This window comes from Chrysemys picta, chromosome 2, assembly GCF_011386835.1.
Source record: "Chrysemys picta bellii isolate R12L10 chromosome 2, ASM1138683v2, whole genome shotgun sequence".
NCBI lineage: Eukaryota > Metazoa > Chordata > Testudines > Emydidae > Chrysemys > Chrysemys picta.
In genome coordinates this window covers 190,887,445-190,900,389 of record NC_088792.1, presented here as the reverse complement: position 1 = coordinate 190,900,389, position 12,945 = coordinate 190,887,445, and the positions used below count along the sequence as shown (strand labels likewise).

The 12,945-nt window shown below is 42.4% G+C and overlaps 1 protein-coding gene across 17 annotated transcripts in view; it reads left to right on the top strand.

The window, feature by feature from the left end:
* The window catches only part of ZNF236 (zinc finger protein 236), a 251,431-nt gene that overhangs the window by 64,633 nt on the left and 173,853 nt on the right, over nt 1-12,945 (top strand). For all 17 annotated transcript variants that reach the window (XM_065585139.1, XM_065585137.1, XM_065585143.1 and 14 more), the window contains exons 11-12: nt 5,272-5,544; nt 10,368-10,571. In XM_065585139.1, the coding sequence (XP_065441211.1) occupies nt 5,272-5,544; nt 10,368-10,571 (477 nt within the window). The remainder of the gene's footprint in view (nt 1-5,271; nt 5,545-10,367; nt 10,572-12,945) is intronic.

The window sequence follows — 12,945 nt, the reverse complement described above, 5'->3', positions numbered from 1 at the left end:
TTCCCTGGTTGCACAGGCGGCAATGGAGTGAGTCTGGCAACACCACCCACGCTCCACCTCAGTGAATAAAGAGGGCATGTGACTGGACCTTCTGGGTCGCAAGGTCTTGTCCTCTGTCAGCCTTCAATTTCGAATCTCAAATTACTTGGCTCTGTTCACTAAATCAGCAGTTCTCAAACTGTGGGTCAGGACCCCAAAGTGGGTCACGACCCCATTTTAATGGTGTCACCAGCGATGGCTTAGCCTTGCTGGGGGAACGGTTGAACCTGTTCCTATGACCTAAGAGGGCACAGGGTTCTATTCCACCTGTTTCCTAGTTCGCAAGAAGAAGGGCAGGTGGAGACTGATCTTAGACATCTGTCATCTCAACCACTTCATATGCAAACCAAAGTTTCATATTGTCACCCTAGCAGCCATCATATCTTTGCTAGAAAAGGGCATATGGTTTATGGCTCTCGATATGCAGGATGCTTACTTTCATGTAGATATCCACAGATGTTTCTTGAGATTCACGGCAGGTCATCAGTACATCCAATACAGTATTCTGTTGTTCAGACTCACCGGTTCTCCGTGGTCTTCACCAAAGTTTTCTCAGTAGTGGGGACCCATCTTCGGTGTCAAGGGGTCCTTATATTCCCTTATCTCAATGACTGACTGATAGCAACGTGATCCAAAGCGGAGGCTCGAGTCTTGACCTCCATGCTGTTCACGCTCCTCTCCTCACTGGGGATGAGTGTAAAGGTTGAAAAATCCAGTTTGGATCCCCCACAGTCCCTAGAATTCATTGGGGCCCACATTGATGTGGTCTCTGCATGTGCCTACTACTGGAGGACAGGTTCCAGACCCTACAAGAACCAGTTACCAAGGTGGTTTCCAGTTCTTCTGTTCCGGTCAGGATTTGCCTTTCCCTTCTTGGTCACATGGCGACCTGCACGTACATTACCGCCTTCTGTCATCTTTGCTTTCACTGCCTGCAACTGTGTGGCTGTGAGGGCCTATTTTCCTATGCACTATACCAAGGACTTCCTACTGACAGTTCCCCTGCCCCCAAGGTTCTCTCCTCCCCTCTAATGATGGACAAACCCAGGTCAGGTCTGTACCAGGATACCTTTCTTCCCATCATCACCAAGCATGATTGTCATGGACGTGTCACTCATAGGATGGGGCGCCCACGTGGGTGAGCACATGACACAAGAGACTTGAGCCACTCAGGTAGGGTTGCCAATGTTGGTTGGATGTATTCCTGGAGATCCATAATTTTTAATTAAAGATTCATCTTTAATTCCTGGAGACTCCAGGCCAATCTTGAAGGGTTGGCAACCCTACACTCAGGAATCCCAAATGCACATCAATATCTTGGAAATTCAGGCGGTGCGGAGAGCATTTAGCTCATTTCTCCCATCCATTCACTCCCGTCATGTTCTCATCGTGGCGGACAATTACCCCCACCATTTCTGCATCAACAAACGGGAGCCTGATGATGTCAGTGCTCTGTGCGGAAATTTTTTGTCTTTGGGATTTGTGCATTACCCACAAGACCCTGTTGTCAGCAGTGTATCTTCCTGGGACTTGGAATGTAATTGTGGACTCTCTCAGCAGGGCATTCATGGCTGACCATGAATGGGACTTTCATGACACTGTGGCTGCTGACCTTTTTGACCGCTGGGGGACTCTGACCTGGGACCTCTTGCATCCCACACTGACAGCAAATGCACCTAGTACTGCTCTGCAGTGGGGAGATGAGTACCCTTTCTCAAGGCAGTGCCCCGTTCATCCGCTGGTCAGACCAAATCATTTATGACTTTCCTCCCCTACTGCTCCTACCGCATGTCCACACAAGATCAGATAGGAAGAGCGATGGTCATTCTGATTGCCTCATTCTGTCTCACTGTTTTTGGTTTCCCCTCCTTCTCTGCATGTCAGCGCGTCCCCTGCCAGCTTTCCTGGAACTCCTCACGTAACATGGCGGCAGGATCAGGCATCTCAATCTGCAGATGCTTCACCTAAGAGCTTGGTTTTTGAACAGACATCTTCTCTAGAGCAGGAATGTTCATCAGCAGTACAAGACATCCTCTCGAGTAATCCATGAGGCGGGTCCTATAGGGCCGAGTGGAAGCGTTTCACCCTGTCGGCCCAGCAGAGGGGTTTTGCCCCTGAGCACATGGACCTCCCTCTTCTTCTGGACTATTTCCTGTCCCCTGAAGGCATCAGGACTTGATCTCAACTCCATCAAGGTTCATATAGCCACTTTCAGTGCCTTGCACCCCTTTGAGGAGGGGCGCTCTCTCTGTATGCATCGCTTGACTACCAGGTTTTGGAAGAACCTCCTCTAGACTTAGCCACCCATTCAACCCTTTGCTCTGCAATGGGACCTCAGTCTTGTCCTCTCGGTGTTGATGAAATTGCCCTTTGAACGTATGGCCTCCTGCTCCCTGTCTCTTTTTTCCATGAAGGTTGCCTTCTGCAAGCTATTACTTCTGCAAACAGGGTAGACAAACTGGGGGCCATGATGGTGGACCACTGTTTTACTAAGTTCCATAAGAACAAAGTTTCCCTGCACTTACAACCTTTGGCAGAAAGTTGGGGTGTATCCTGCTTTCATCTTAACCAACCTATACACTTATCTTCTGCTTGGCTAAAGCCAAGTTCCAGTGCATCTACTAAACTCTCTGGAAGGGGAATTTCAGTTCAGACAAGCACTAAATTATCAGCTGACATATTAGTGGCTTCCATCTTGGCTGAAACCAGAGATTGAACTGAACACCTCCAGAGCTAAAAGCATGACTGAAAAATACATTGCTTATGTAGAGAATCCCAGTGTTGTCCGACGCTTCTCAGTTTTAAAGGGAGTTAAAATCCTATTAGGTGTGTAGAGCCCATTTCATACATACCAAATTACTTCAAAGTGTAACATTAATATCAAAAGTAACTTTTGATATTTTTAAGCTAGCTAGAACAAAGGAAAAACTTTAAAAATACCAAGTGTCAGTCATATGAACCTTGTTTTTAAAGAAGGGAATTGTACTGCATTTGAATGCGCATCAGGCAAGTTTGTGAAGACCTGATGCGCTGGTATTTGCAACTAGCACAAAGTGAGGCATTGGAAATGAGACATAATCTACAAACAGGATTCTAAACATGAAGACTATTTTGCAAATGTAGGGGGTAAAATAGGAAAAGTATTAGTAATACAAATCTTAAATGTAAGATTAAAGTTCAAAGAATTAATCCTGTTTCCGTGAAAAAGTACATTGCTTAAATTTAATCTTTCAGTTCTGTTCTCTTTTTATAAATGTAAAAAGAACAAAACTCTAATTTGTAGCCTAAATTATTTTAAATTCAGTGGTACATGTATAGTATGTTGACTTAAGTTCTTTCAGGATGTGCACCAAGTAGAATTTCTTTAGGCAGAAAGTTCTTAATGTAAGAGAGAATTTTTCTTCAAGTGGCTCTGTATGTTCCCTACCTGGTGAAGTCTAATGGTGGAACCTTTACAAATAGCGCCTGTTGGCTTTCTCTTCCTCTCCCCGCTTACCCCTCTCCCCCCCCCCCCTTTCAGTGTTCACAAAGAGTGAGGCTATATACAGGGGCACTGCTCCCTCTATAGCCTCAGTTCTTTCCAACCACAAGCGCCAGTCAGAAGTGAACCACGCCAGTCTATCTGATGCGGGGTTTTCTCCTACCTCAGAAGCCAGGTCCGTTTAAGCTGTGTTTCAATCATTATTTAATTAGGACTTTATACCCACCTCCTGAGTTTTCAGCACTGCTTGCCAAACTATCCATAAATAGGAATATACAGAGCCACTCAGAGAAGAAATGAAGGTTTTTTATAATCCGAATTCTTCGAGATGACTCTGCATAATCACACTTCCCATCCACCTTCCCTTCTTGCCCAGAGTGCTTGCTTTCTCTGACTCAGTAGTGGAAGGAACTGAGGTTGTAGTGGACATAGCACCCCCTTATATAGCTTCATCCTCAGAATGTTTTTGAATGCTGATGGGAGGGGCAGAAGAGCAGTGTGTGCGCTCCAACAGGCATTGCTGGGAGAATGTTCCACTAGTAGGTTGCACTGTTTGGCTCATTACCCATAAATGAGATGATGCAGAGTCATCTCAAAGAGCTTTGATTACAAGTAAATAACCTTCATTTATTAATGGTGGTAGCCAATCTATTGCATGTGTGTATCCCTGTTTGATAAGTCTACTGGAAAAGAATATGCTTGGTTAGAGTGGGAATTCCATAATAATAATAATAGCAAGCCTGATAAAATTTGTGGAGAGAAGATACATTTTTAAAAGTACTAAAAAGAAAATTAGATAACATTTAGGAAATCCATTTTATAAGTTTGCTCACTAGAGTAGATTTTTTGTAAACGTCTGGCAAGAGATTATGGAAAGAAAATAGAGAGTAACTTTTTTAAAATAAAACTTTTACAAATAGGCAAAATCAGTTTAATTGTTAATGGGAAATGAAGATATTGGGCATAATATTGTTATGACGATTAAGGTGATTTGGTGCTGATTCACATGATCCTTAGAATCAATCTCAGAGCTTTCGTTTACATTCTTCACATTGTGTTCTCTAGGTTTTTTGTATAAAAGTATTAAAAGACCTTTCCTCCATTGGAGCTACTGGAATCTGCTTTTGGAATGACTATTCATTCTCTGATATCTTCGTAGTGAATTTGACATTTCTAATAAAACAATGCTATTCACCAGCTTTCTGCTATTCTGGACACTGTTTTTAATAGTCTATTTAAAAGAGACAAATGAACAAAACAAACCCATGTGTCCCCAATTGCAGACCTATAATCGTGATACTTTTTTTTTTTTTTTATAGCAATCCTCTGAGGAGTATAACAATTCAGTAATTGAGTATGCTATGCTTAAATCCTGTCAACACAAATATACAACTCAAAAATGGCTAATACATTATATGCTATTCCCATACACACACTCCACACTGTAGAATAAAATGTTACTATAGGTGTATTTTGTTGTTTTTTGTCCTCCTTCATTACAGGTATGTTGGTAACTACGATTAAATAGCATTATCTTGATTTTATTTTAATCATATTTCTATAAGGAGTATTTACTCTAAGGGGAAGGTATCTGAGAAGTGCATTACGCTTTGTTTACTAAGTCTTGGCAAGAGTCTTCAGTGCTCATTTTTAATTCTCATCTTTTGAGTGACAATGTCAATTTAACAGATTGTTTATTAACTTACAAATATAAACAGGCACACATCTAATTTCAGTGTTGTTTATTTCAGGTTCTGTACGTGAAGAGAATGGAATAAGATGGCATGTTTGCCCATATTGCTCTAAAGAATTTAAAAAACCCAGTGATCTAGTGCGCCACATTCGAATTCACACGCATGAGAAGCCATTCAAGTGTCCCCAGTGTTTCCGCGCCTTTGCTGTGAAGAGCACTCTCACAGCACACACAAAAACACACACTGGCATTAAAGCTTTTAAGTGCCAGTATTGTATGAAATGTTTTTCCACCTCAGGAAGCTTAAAAGTTCACATTCGTCTGCATACAGGTAAGGCCTGTGAGTTATCCCTATGGTTTTATATGATGTTCAGAAGCCCTTCAAGAATAGGGGACAGAGTTTGGTTTGTAGATATGAAGGCGATCAGGCACCATCATAAATATCGAATATAGAATGAAGTATTTTGTCTCTGACAAATAACTTCATAAGAATTTAAATAGTAACCCTGTTGAATTCTTGTATTATAAACTTCTATTCATCAAATATTTTAACTTGTTCATGTCCCAATTCTCATTGGTGTGTGACTTTAACTCCCTTTTCTCTGCTAAACCACAACTGTCCACATATGTTGTTTCCTTCCTTCACTCTTGTTTTTCATTTTCTCCTGGAACATATACCTGGAGGGCCAGTTCTTTAGCTGTTCCAGGCCTCCAGACAAAAACTCTTTCTTGAATTATGAAGCTACTGAATCACTGAAGGTGGTCAGGGCTGGTCTTACCATGAGGCGAACTGAGGCGGCTGCCTCAGGTGCCAGACTGTGGGGCAGTGCTACTAGGACCCAGAGTGTAGAAAATTGTCTGCTTCTGGTGCATATGTATTCTCTCTGCTCTAGATGCGCAGAGATGGTGGAGTGCTGTGCTGGAGGAAGGAGGGCACAAGAGACATAACAGGCAGGCAGGAGAAAAGGTGAGAGGGAATAACAGAAAGCAGCAGGAGCTGCAGGGAGAATGAGGAGGAGGTGTCTCTTATTTACCTCTCTAGCACCCTCAGGAGCCTGGACTGATTAACACCAGCTTGTCAGGGAGCTTCCTGTTTCCTGCTGCTTCCCTGAACCCACTTGAGGAGAACAGGCAGTCAACTGAAGTAGTAGGGCCAGTTAGACCCTTAAGATGTGATATCTTCCCTCACTCAGGCCCTGCTACCAGCCTGCTTATTTGTCCCCTTCAGTTGAGTGTTGAGAGCCACTATAGCTGGCACAGAACAGCAGTCGTGAGTGAAAGAAGAAAATACCCCTCTGGGGCAGCATTCAGAAAAAGAGAGGAAGCTTTTCTATCTAAGCAGGAAGGAGCTTTTCTGAGATACATAGACAGAAGTGTTTACGATGAGCCTTCCGGCCTCAGTGAGTATGTGAGTGGTGAGGAGATGCCTGATTTTCCAGTTAGTCAGAGTGCAAGTGACCTGGCAGCTACTGCAGCATCCATATCTCCATCTCAAATGGATGTAACCATGTACATTCCTGAAGAAAAGTGTAGATCAGAGAAGAGTGTGGTGGAGGCGCAAGAAACCGCTGCTGCTGAGTTTAGTTCCTTAAGTCTAGATGATACAGGACTGTGGGCCCATTTGAGCAGTAGCCTGAGGGACTTCCTTGTACTACATGGGCCACAGCCAGGGCCGGCTCTAGAATTTTTGCCGCCCAAAGCAAAAACAATTTTGGCCGCTCCCCCCCCCCCCTCCCGTTCTTTAATTAGTCCACCCCTGGCCCCGCCTCAACTCTGCCCCTTCCCCAAATCCCCAGCCCTGCTTCCTCCCCCCAGGCTCTCAAGCCTAGGAGGGAGGGAGGGGGAGAAGCGGCACCCGCGCCGCGGCCACTCGGAGTCTCCCCCCATCCCAGGTTTGAGAGCCTGGGAGGGAGGGGGAGACTCCGAGTGGCCGCGGCGCGGGCGCCGCTTCTCCCCCTCCCTCCCAGGCTTGGGAGCCTGGGAGGGAGGGGGAGCAGCGGTGCGTGAAACGGCCGCTCGGGATCTCTCCCCCCCCCCCCCCCCAGGTTTGAGAGCCTGGGAGGGAGGGCGAGTAACGGCGCGCGAATCAGCTTTTTCGCACGCCGTGGCAGCAGCAGCGGAGGTGAACTAGGGTGGCCGGGGCACATTTTTAGGGGCAGCATTCTGGCGCCGGCCATGCTGCCCCTAAAAATGTGCCGCCCCAAGCACCAGCTTGTTTTGCTGGTGCCTAGAGCCGGCCCTGGCCACAGCAAGTGAAAAACTTCGTTTCCCAAAGACAATGAAAATAGAAGTTTCCATCCAACACATTACTGGCATGAAATCCCCAATGGTGACAAAGTGAAGAGGCCATGGCTTATATACTCAAAAACCCAGAATGCTGCATACTGTTTTTGTTGCAAACTCTTCCAGTCTAATGTTCCAGTCACGTTGGGTTTTACAGGAACAAAGGACTGGAAAAATCTGGCTAGAAATCTGGCATGGCTTGAGAAGGCAGCAAATCATCAGAGAGCATTCCATAGGTGGAAAGAGCTCGAGATGAGACTATGGTTAAAGGCCACCATAGATGATCAGTATCAAGAGAAGATTGCATCAGAGTCTCTTTACTGGAAAAATGTTCTGAAATGGCTCATTGCCATAGTGAGACTGCTTGCTACACAAAACCTAGCACTGCGTGGCACTTCAGATCAGCTGTATGTGCCAAACAATGGAAACTTCCTTAAAATTGTGGAGCTGATGGCTGAGTTTGATGCTGTACTCCAGGAGCGTCTAAGAGTCACCACCCAAGAAATGTACACACACCACTATCTTGGAAAAACAATTCAAAATGTTACTGGCAACAAAAGTCGCACAGAAGATTGTGGCAGATCTGAAGTCAGCAAGATATTATTCTGTTATTCCGGACTGCACACCTGACATCAGCCATACGGAACAAATGACTTTAATGGTGCGTTTTGTAACAACAACAGAATCTAGTGAAAATGTTCCTTCAATGGTGACTGTCAGAGAGCATTTTCTAGAATTTATTGACATTGATGATACTACAGGAGCTGGTATGACAAATGTGCTTCTTAAAAAGCTGGAAGATACAGGAATTGCGATAGCTGACGTGAGAGGTCAGGGCTATGATAATGGTGCTAACATGAGAGGAAAGAACAGAGGCGTGCAGACACGGATCCGAGAATTAAACCCTCGAACTTTTTTTGTCCCATGCAGTTCATTCATTGAACTTGGTGGTCAGTGATGCAGCATCAGCTTCTAGTGAGGCTGTTGAATTTTTTTAATGTAATTGAAAGCATCTCTGTATTTTGTTCTGCATCAACTCATCGATGGCAAATTTTGAAGCAACATTTGGGAACATCCTCTCTGACACGGAAACCACTGAGTGCCACACAATAGGAAAGTCGAGTGGAGGCGATAAAGCCTATCAAACACCAAATTGGGAAGATAGATGATGCTATAGTTGCCATTATGGAGGATAATGCTATGACAGGAACTGTTCATGGGAGAACAGTGGCAGAGGGAAATGGAATCACCAGAAACATAGATAACTTCAAATTTCTGTGTGGCTTAGTGTTGTGGCATGACATACTGTTTGAAATAAATGTAAGCAAGAGACTCCAAGGTGTTGGCCTTGATATGTCTGGAGCAGTGGAACAACTGGACAAAGCAAAGTCATACCTGCAGTCTTACTGGACAGATGAGGGATTTCAAAATGTTCTGAAGAGTGGACAGAAGTTGGCAGAGGAACTTCACACTGAAGCTATTTTCCCACCCAAGAATATTATCAAGAATACAAGAGTCAGCGAAGAAGAAGACATTTTGATTACGAGGCACAGGATAATCCCATAAGAGACCCCAAACAACAATTCAAAGTTGAATTCTTTAACCAGTTGCTAGATTGTGGAGTACAGTCAGTTGAAGAACGTTTCATGCAGCTCAAGGAACACTGCAGTATATTTGGGATGTTGTATGATATTCCAAAACTCCTCACTATACCTTAAGAAGACCTACACCAGCAATGCAGGGCACTAGGAACAGTGTGGACACATGATGACATGCGCTATATTGATGCGAATGATTTAGGTGATGAACTGAAAGCCCTTTCAAGATACATTTCAGCAGGATCAACTCCAAAGGGTGTTCTAGAATATATGTGCACAAATAAGATGACCACCCTCTTTCCAAATGCTTTTGATGCTCTGCACATACTTCAAACACTTCCTGTAACAGTTGCCAGTGGAGAACGCAGCTTCTCGAAGCTGAAGTTTAATAAAAACACATCCACACTCCATAATGACACAGGAGAGGCTGGTCGGCCTTGTAACAATCTCAATAGAGCATGAGTTGGCCCAGACTGTGGACCTTCAGGAAGCAGTTCAAATCTTTGCAACCAAGAGGGCACAGAAATCACCACTTTGATTATTCAAACAGATAAAAATGCCAGTGTTTACTATGCAGACAAGAAAAGTAACATTTGCTGTTCAGGCATTTGAAAGTTAGGCATTACTTAAAATTTTTGAACAAGGCATTTTAAGTTGTTAGTTCTCCTTTATTGGGGTGGGTAGGTAGAGCAGTACCATGAGAGGAGTGGAACAGGAAGAAGGCAGAATTGAGACCTTTCAAAGTTTTGGTCCAAGCGAGAGGGCATGGGGGCGTCATTTGAGCTCCCCGCCTCAGGTGCCAAAATGTTTGTGGACTGGCCCTGAAGGTGGTAGAAGCTTGTATACCTGAGTTGAAAGCTGCTGAGTGCAGTAGTTCTGCGATTCCAATTTCTGTGGTGTTCCAGCATGGAGTTCACCCTTCAGGCATTCCTACTGGCTTGTAGTTGATAGTGAAGAGGGTGCCACATAGTCACTATTCCCTCTTTCCATCAGTTTGGGAATTTTTGTGCTAAGTTTCCCTCTCATTTATGGAGCATGGATGGAACTAATCTGTCCTTCACTTTTAAGTTAGCCATGTACTTAAACAGCACACACACAATCTCCCATTTCTGCTCTCTTCCCCCAAGGAAAAATAACACACACATCTTCCCCGCATTTGGTCATGTCAGTCTCTGTAAACACACGGTTATGATTTTACTATTTGGATTCCATAGCTTTTATTCCTGCGGACATGGGAGTAAACCATGAAGTAATATATTTTAATCTCTTTCAGGTGTTAGACCTTTTGCTTGTCCTCACTGTGATAAAAAGTTCAGAACATCTGGCCACAGAAAGACTCACATTGCTTCACACTTTAAACACACTGAACTACGAAAGATGCGACATCAGCGTAAACCTGCAAAAGTTCGAATAGGAAAGACCAGCGTTCCAGTACCGGATATTCCTTTGCAAGAACCCATACTCATCACTGATTTAGGTGAAGACTGAGTTCGTATGTGCTGTAACTTATTGTAATCCTGAAATTTGGGTTTAGAATATGAATGAAGTAGAGTACACTATTGGGCAAAGACAGTCTATAAACTCACTAAAGAAGATGCACCTGCAATTAACTGTTCAGCAGCTGCAGCTAAAGCTGTACTGTCAGCTGTTTGAATTGAAAGTGTATTTTATGAATTTATAACCGAGTTTTTTTTATTGATAGAATCCTATAAAGTTTAACAGAAAAAAAATTATAAAATATGCAGTGTAGAAAAGGTAAACATATTCATTTGTTTCCTTTAGTTTTTTTGAGCTAATGCTTAGAGAACATATTCTAAAATCTCCTTATTCTAATCGCATTTATTCTTTGATACAATTATAATTTTATATGGCTTTAGTGGATTTTGTGTAAGTGTGAATTAGTGTTCCATTAGCGATAACATTTTAACATGGGAATATATTCTAGAAAGCTCCCATGGCATCTTTCTATTTTGGCATAGGATGGGATGTTATATGATTTATCACTTTTTAAAACCATTTTGTTGGAAAAGGTTAGTTGTTGTTCAGCTTTAGATGAAGGATTGTATTGTAAATAACAGGTTGGTGACAGTGGACAAGATGATATGATCTGTATATACTTACATTTTCACCTAAATATCGTTGATTTAGACTCCATTAGTGATGGGCAGTTTTCTGCTTTGACCACCTTAAACTAGATATACTAAACATAGTATTATTTTCAAAACTCCAACGAGAGTACAATAACCATAACAAATGAAAAAGATCAAACTATAGACCTAGAATATTATTAAATTGTTAAAGATATTAACGTGGCCATAACAATCAGATTGGCTCCATACTTCTTTTTAAATGAGAAACTGCCAATAATATCATAGTTTTACAATCCTATTTTAGTTTTTTATATAATAAAGGTAGCTTTAATAAAAGTCCTGTTTAGTCATGTGCATTTTAAATGTAACATTTAAGAGCTTTTTAGAGACTTGGGTCCAAATTATCTTCAGGTCCAGTCTTCATTTCAATAGATTACCATTTGCAGCTCCTTAAAGGTTTAAAGATGCGATATTAAAATGTGTTTGCTAACATGTTCTAAAACTCTACTGTGGACAAGGAATTGGATAGAGTTGTAGAGCATGTTAGCAAAGGCTTTTGACTAGCACATTTTTAAATGCTAGTCAAGACTAAGCTTAAACTATGCCAGCACCAGCACAGAGTTTGGCTAAGAAATAAGGAGCTGCAAATGGTAATCTATTGCAGCGAAGACTGGACACGGAAAAGAATTTGGGCCCAAGTGTCTAAAAAGCTCTTAAATGTTGCATTTAAAATGCACATGACTGTGCACAGTTTGTCACTGTGTCAGGACCAGCATAGTTCACTGAAAATCAGTGACAAACATGTTCTAACAATACACCTTTTAAATCTTAGTCCTTGAAATGGTTAGTAACCTGTCCCAAGGGGCTCTCATTTAGCTTGGTATTGTTGGAACATATTGTGCTCCAGCCATGCCCTCTCCCCAGCCCAGCATGCACCGGGCTATGGGTGATGATGGTAGGGGCAATATAGGAACTGTTTATGCTAGCTCTGCTCCAGCTGAAGACACCCCCATTCTGGGTGAATCCAGCAAGGGAAATCTGGCTGCTTCCAGTTACTTTGTTGTAGTGACACATGAGCTGAGCTGATCAGAATTTTTTTTCTCTTTGACATTTTCATTTCCTTTGAACATGGCCTGATCAGTTCATTTTAGTTCTAACAACAGTGAAGTAACACTTTTTTTTTTGGAGTTTATCTTACCACAAAAAAAAGCTTTAGCATTTTTTAAAAAGGGCCTATGAAAAGCTTAATGTACATATGTTGATATCCTTACTGCTGATTTTCTATTTTAAATTTAACTGCTTTAGTTACTGTGCGTTAAAATAATTGTAAATATTTTATATTTATTTGAGAAGTAATTTAGTATTGTTTACTTGTTCAGCTTTGGAGAGAAAATGAGATTCAGGGTTTTTCTTGCTACACAATTAGAATATATAAGATTTGCTTGGCTGTTTCTTAGAATTGACAAAGTAAATTCAGCAGTCAGTTATTTTTCAAACTTGTATTTAGACTGCCGCCATCCTCAAAAAATAATATTCAAGTGGTTACTATTTCTTATAGTTACCATTCCATAGAGACCAATTAAGTTCCATTTGTTCAGAGTTTTGGAAGCATCAATCATTATTTTTCGAGTGATTGCATATGTCCTTTCCAGTTCAGGTATGCACACCCAGTGCACCAGAGTTGGAGATTTTTCCTTAGCGGTACCTGTGGGGGCAGCACAGGTGCCGTCTGCTGCCTCATGCTACTGCACAATGGAATAA